The 6,781-nt window shown below is 42.1% G+C and overlaps 1 protein-coding gene across 1 annotated transcript; it reads left to right on the top strand.

The window, feature by feature from the left end:
• Positions 1-317: 317 nt before the first annotated feature.
• MED10 (mediator complex subunit 10) lies at positions 318-5,484 on the top strand. The gene is made up of 4 exons (XM_081917948.1): positions 318-571; positions 2,659-2,742; positions 3,272-3,374; positions 4,869-5,484. The coding sequence occupies exons 1-4, from the start codon at positions 450-452 to the stop codon at positions 4,962-4,964; spliced, it is 405 nt and encodes a 134-aa protein (XP_081774074.1). The 5' UTR covers positions 318-449; the 3' UTR covers positions 4,965-5,484.
• The last annotated feature ends 1,297 nt before the right edge of the window (positions 5,485-6,781 follow it).

Raw genomic sequence — 6,781 nt, 5'->3', positions numbered from 1 at the left:
GCCAATGGCGGCGGCCGCGGTGTCCAGCAGGAGGCGGGGCAATATATTAACCCGCCCCTCACTATGAAAAGCCTGGCAGCCTTTCTCAACCTTTGGCGCCTCAGACGTTGTTGAACTACAACTCCCATCACCCCTAGCTAGCAAGGCCAGAGCTGGGGGATGATGGGAGTTGTAGTCCAACAACGTCTGGCGACCCACAGGTTGAGAACGGCGGTTTGCGCACGCGCGCTCTCTCATGAGGGGCGGAGCCTAAGCCGGTGAGGCTGCTGAATCCTCTCGCTGGGAGGAAGGGAGAAGAGAGAAGGAGCGCGGCTTGACCCGGAAGCGGAAGTGGCCGCGACGGCTTCGATGGCGGCTCCCTTGGCAACGGCCGCCGCCAGGGAGCTTTGAGGAGGAGGAGGAAGGGAGGGTCTTCCATTACCGGAGCGCGGACGGCCAGGCTCGAAGGGATGGCGGAGAAGTTCGACTCCCTGGAGGAGCACCTGGAGAAGTTCGTGGAGAACATCCGGCAGCTGGGCATCATCGTCAGCGACTTCCAGCCCAGCAGCCAGGCGGGCCTCAACCAGAAGCTGTGAGTGCCCCCCCCTCTCAGCCCCCTCCTCTCTCTGCGCCCCCAGAGCTACCTGCTCCGAAGGCTCCGGGCTGGCGAGAGCAGTATTGTGGGGAGCGGCTGTTTCCTTGTGCGCCATTGTACCCTAGTGGGTTAATCGACTGTCGCTTTATTTGATATTAAGTTGTCGATTTTAATAATAATAATAATAATAATAATAATAATAATAATAATAATATTTATTTGATATTAAGTTGTCGATTTTAATAATAATAATAATAATAATAATATTTATTTGATATTAAGTTGTCGATTTTAATAATAATAATAATAATAATAATAATAATAATATTTATTTGATATTAAGTTGTCGATTTTAATAATAATAATAATAATATTTATTTGATATTAAGTTGTCGATTTTAATAATAATAATAATAATAATAATAATAATAATAATAATAAATTTATTATCTGTACCCCGCCCATCTGGCTGGGTTTCCCCAGCCACTTTGGGCGGCTTCCACAAAGACCAAAATTACTTTAACACATTAAAAACTTCCCTGAACAGGGCTGCCTTCAGATGTCTTCTGAATGTCAGGTAGTTATTTATCGCTTTGACATCTGATGGGAGGGCGTTCCACAGGGCGGGCGCCACTACCGAGAAGGCCCTCTGCCTGGTTCCCTTTAGTTTTGCTTCTCGCAATGAGGGAACTGGCAGAAGGCCCTCGGAGCTGGACCTCAGCGTCCGGGCAGAACGATGGGGGTGGAGACGCTCCTTCAGGTATACTGGGCCGAGGCCGTTTAGGGCTTTAAAGGTCAACACCAACACTTTGAATTGTGCTTGGAAACGTACTGGTTGATTTTAAGTCATTTTCATGTATCGATTGTGGTTTGCTCGTGTCAGGTTGCCAAAAGATGTGTGATCTTTTATATATTTTCCCTCTACACTTTGCCCTGCATGCGGTCATATAGAAAACGTAATCTGGTTAAGATTGCCTGTTTGTGGGATGCTCTTTCCCCAGGGAGGCTCACCAGGTGCCATTGTTGCGCATCTTCAGGTCCCAGGTGAAAACTTACCTCTTAACCCAAGCCTTTGGCTTCTTAATCTATGTATTTTTATTATTACGTTTATATCCCACTTTTCCTCCCAGTAAAGGAGCTCAGGGTGTCCTGCACAGTTCGCCTCCCTCCCCATTTATTCTCTCAACAACCCTCAGTCTAGGCTGAGAGACTGTGACTGGCCCAATCCCCCCCAAGTGGTGATTCGAACCCTAGTCTCCTGAGTCCTAGTTTAACACTCAGACGACTACATCACATTGCCACTGTGGCCTTTTAGAAGTGGGTGGAATGTTTTTCAATGTATTCCCCCACTCCATTGGTCTTAATGTATCTATTGGGTTTTGTCTGTTTGTAAGTCACTTTGGGTGGCCTTGGGCAAGATAATGCAACATTTTTCTGTTTGTGTATAATCTTTTTTACATCGGTTTGGAGACAGTGTGCATGGGTATGTATCCCTGGATTTTGCTCCTACAGGAAGTAGCGATGCCCACTATCGTGGATGGCGTGGTTTCAAAAGAGGATTAGACAGAATCATGCAGGAGAAAGAAATGTTCAGTTTCCACTGTTGGAGACTGTACGCCCTGAATACCAGTTCTTGGGAGGTACAAATGTGAAATTACACACATAATCTGCTTGTCAGCTTCCAATAGGTATCTTGTTGGCCATAATGAGAGTTGGATGCTGGACTACATGGGCAATTGGCCTGATCCTGAAGGCTCTTCTTGCATTCTTACTCCTGAAATTGTCTTTGATTAGACAGCTGGTAATCAGAAGTCTATAAACATGGAGGTTCCATTGCTGGTCATTGCTAATAGATGAAAGGTCCGTATGTGTATTGTTTTGAAAAGCCACCTCCTCTATGGATTTAGAGAAGGAAGGGATTGAGATCTGCCAGTATTTGGTTTTCTAGTGGTTCTTTTTATTTTTGAGAATGCTCTTTTTGTGTCTTTTAAAAATTACTTATAGGAATACAGACTAGTGCAAATTGTTGTGACTGTTGTCTTAGTAGTTCTGGGAATGAATAAACCTATGTTTCCTTCTCCTAGGAATTTTATGGTTACAGGCTTGCAAGATGTTGACAAGTGCCGGCAGCAGCTTCATGATATTAGTGTGCCTTTGGAAGTCTTCGAGTAAGTGTTTAACTTCACGTGGTTACAGGCAATACTTATCTCCAAAGCCTATTGGTAATCGTCCTGGGGAAAGCATCTCGGTCTTCTTCATCTTAATGATTTTGATGAACAGGGCTAGACAGCAAATTTCTGTACTCTATAGAGCATAGAAGTAGTACTAAAGAGTGGTACTAAACTCTCTTCTGGTCTTTAAGAAGCATCTTGCAGAATATTACTTCATACCTTTTCTCAGTTTTTCTCCCCTCAGGTATATTTCTGGGAATAGTTTGGCTTTCAGCATCTGTTTAAAAAGGCAGTTCTTGTATGTTGATGCTAACTGAGCTAGGTGAACTTGTCATAGTGCTTCTTAAAGTAGTCTGTATATTCAGTATTGATGTAAAAATGTTAGCAACGTGTTCTTAGTTGCATATCTAATACATAATCTAGTGTGTCTTGTTTTAGAAAGTGTTGTGAGTAGATGATTTATATGTCTGTTTTACACTGTATGGAAACCTATCTATCAAACCTGACATACAATTTATTTCCTCAGATATATAGATCAAGGCCGTAATCCCCAACTTTATACTAAAGAGTGTTTGGAAAGGGCTCTTGCTAAAAATGAACAGGTGAAGGGCAAAATCGACACCATGAAGGTAAGATAAAGGTGTTTCTTAAATAACGTGTATTCACTAATAGATAAATAGTCTCATTAAGATGAAGCACAAAATATATAGCAAAGGTATCGGGCTTGATAGGCTTTGCCTATATGTTGGCAATCTTCACTGATTATATCTGAAGGATCAAATTCTGTAACAAGAATTCAAAGTGTATTTAGAAATTAAGAATGGTCTGCAAATTGCAACTGATTGATAGTTCCTAGAGTTTTCACAATCTGAGAGTGTTTCTAGATCCAGTTTTGTCATTTGAGGTTCACTGGTCCAGGCTTGGACCATCTGAAGTAACTGCAGCAGCTGTGACCTTTGCTGGACGAGGATCCTCTCTGCCACTCCTACCTATACTCCGGTAATTTTCTGGATTGCATTGATATAATGCAAGGTTACCTTTTGAAAACGATACAGAGCTGCAGTTCAAAGTATAGCTCCCAGCCAATAACGGGGGCCAGTCAGTTGGGCAGTTTGTGCTCCCCCAGGTAGCCCTGAGATCTGAAGGAAGGCATGTGATGACTTTAGAAATAGGATCACCTTAGCTGTGGCATATTGCTTATGAAGTGTAGTTATCCGCCAATAGGAAGGCTCCCTTGGGCCTACATTGTCTTTTCATTACTAGGCAATTTAAAAAATATGTTAAGTCTTTAATCTTTGGTTCATTATTTTAATCTTGCTGTTAACTTGATTTTTATTTTATAAGCTACTCTAGTGGGGTGTGTGACAATGCAGTGTAGTATATCAGTCTGAAAAAGCTTTCCAAAGACTAAGTTAAAATATTAATTTGGCACTAGATGAAATGAATCATGTGACTAGTTTTTATTGTATTTATTTCTTAAATTGGTATGGTGCCCTACATTTGTATATCACAAGGCAGTTCACAACATAAAAATACAAGATAAAAACACAAAATTCCTAATCAAAACAAGAACAAAACTAAAATGATAGGCCCCCTCCCCACCTCCTCCCAAAAGAAGTTTAAAAGGGTATCAGATGTTAATCAGCCAAATGGCTAGTTGAAGAGGAACATTTTCACCTGGCTCCTAGAGGTGTATAATATAGGCAACAGCCTTCCATTTGCCTTAGGGATCTTTCGACATTTCCCTTCAAGAAGGCGCTCCCTGGGCTACAGTAGCAAACTGCTTTGGAAACTGAATGGAGCTCTCAGAGGACTTTGTTAACCTTGGGTGCAAGCCAAAACCTTCTGTTTACAAGAAGTTATAAGCACCACTGTGTGGGTACAGAGTGGGCTTCATGTACATTCACCAGGTGTGTAGAGTGCATTTGTGCCTGAGATACGATAAAGTAGGTCAGTAGTAGCTTGATCAAGTCTTTACTTACTTCCTGTCAAATAAAACTGCTAGCACATGGTGGTCTTGGTTGTTGGACAAGTACTGCTGCTAATACTATCTCCCTCCTACCCTCAGTGCTAATAAAAGGCGAAAGTTTCCCTGCTTGACACTTTTTTCTTTTTCTTCTTAGAAATTCAAAAGCCTATTGATTCAAGAGCTGACTAAAGTCTTCCCAGAGGACATGGCCAAGTACAAAGCTATTCGGGGTGAAGATTCATCTCCTTAATTACATTCTGTATTGTACTGTGTTCTTCTCCAGACACCGCTGATAGGTTATTGTGGCAATATTTGACATAACCAGAGGACTGAAAGTGCTGTATCCACAGAAGCATTGATTAAATGTTTTGTTTCTTGGAAAAGATGCAAACTGATTCTCCCGTACAACATCTGAAGTCATTCAGGTTTCTAAGGACTTCAGTAAGAAGCCAACAACTGTGAAACAGTCTTTAAGAGGACTTCCGGCTCATATGTGAACTGAAGCCTATCAACATTGCTTTTTGTAAGATCCCATTTTGAATTACTTAGTGTATATCTTTCTTATATAAAGTAAAGTGGGGTCAGGCAGCTATATGTGTGCTGTTGAAGTTCTGCCACCTACCAAATGGAGAAGCAGAATAGTTGCTGTATTCTTTCTTCCTGGCTAATTAATAGGTTTGTCCATACTTTTTCATTATACCTTGGTCTGCAGGAAGAGTAGAATGATTCTATGATGCTATATGAAAGAATAAACAAGAACATTTGCAATATGGTGCATGTGCAGTTTATATATTCTTTATAACCTGCTCGGTTTTGTATGGTTAATGCAAAAACCAAGCTTCTGATATTGAATTAGGTTGCAGCCTTACTGGATTAAATTTGTATAGTAAAATTGTTTATTGTCCCCCACCTCCAAACTTCCATATGGTCTCTTGGGCTTTTTGCACGGTAGATGAGAAATGTCAATCTACATTTTAATCATCAAAGGTATTTGCATGCTATACCTTGTGGGCGGCATCTAATTCGTATCCATCTGCTGCTGGAAGGCATCAGTCAGTGTAATGGAGGAGGTAGTTTGTGGGGGTTGGTGGAGGGATACACCCTTACTAAGATGTGACAGCTATAAACTAGCTCATACTTGTATGTTCATTACTTTGCAACTGTAGAAGTCAGTGCTGATTTGCATGTTGGAAATTCAAGCCCTTCTCATGAGAAGCTGGCAGCAGTCCAGGCACCCGGCTTGATTCCCTTTTGACCTCCCTGGCTGCATTCCCCAGCAGACGCAGGCAAGGTCTTGATCGGCGATTCTTCTCAAACGTGAGAAGAACACACCCCTCTTTCCTGCCTCCCCCAGGCAGGGGAAAGAGATAGACAGAAACGTATTTACATGCCTTTATTTCTGTCTTTGCAGCGTTACAGAAAACGTGACTGCTCTCTCCAAATTCCAGCAGTGTTGTAACTATAACTTCCTGTACATCCTGTACAGCTCATATTACACTGTGAGGTAATTCCGGTGCTGCGCACTGTGAAATGACTGCCCCTCTGTTCCCACAGCAGTCCCAACATTCCCATCATGTTTACACTTCAAGCTAGGACTTTGCAGCTGCATTGCTTCATTATCGTAACAATAGCTATCAAATGTACTGTATATGAAAAGGTCTAATCCCTTTTCTAATGAAGGTGGGGGAGGGATAGATGCTTGGCAATCTATGCATTGGATAAAGTGCCTGGTTTTGGTGGAGGTGGTTTATACCATTCATACAAACAATTTTTTACTAGTTCATATGTCCAGTTGTTCAAGGCCTCAGAGAGAAAGGTGGAGCTTCACCGCCTGATCACCTATAGGCAATCCTCACACAATGTTGGTAAGCACTCTTAAATAGTGGAAATAAGCTCTTCATCTATATGATTCACCGGCCTGAAGCAAAGTGCAGGTATGATTAACTTGGAAGTATTGAGTTGCTGTTTGTCATATTGCTCTGTGAAAATAGTTCTGGAGCTGTTCAAATTACCTGCATTTGTACCCATGTCCTGTATTATGTGGGGCTGACCCTACACAGCTCCTCA

Source organism: Podarcis melisellensis (genome assembly GCF_964234715.1).
Source record: "Podarcis melisellensis genome assembly, chromosome: 7".
NCBI lineage: Eukaryota > Metazoa > Chordata > Lepidosauria > Squamata > Lacertidae > Podarcis > Podarcis melisellensis.
Note: the sequence above shows the minus strand (reverse complement) of the source record. Positions and strands in the feature narration are given on the sequence as shown.

Coding starts and splice junctions, on each gene's coding strand:
- MED10 (XM_081917948.1), top strand. CDS start 450: ATGGCGGAGAAGTTCGACTCCCTGGAGGAGCACCTGGAGAAGTTCGTG. Junction 2,743..3,271: donor GTGCCTTTGGAAGTCTTCGA/GTAAGTGTTTAA, acceptor TTATTTCCTCAG/ATATATAGATCAAGGCCGTA. Junction 3,375..4,868: donor GCAAAATCGACACCATGAAG/GTAAGATAAAGG, acceptor TTTTCTTCTTAG/AAATTCAAAAGCCTATTGAT.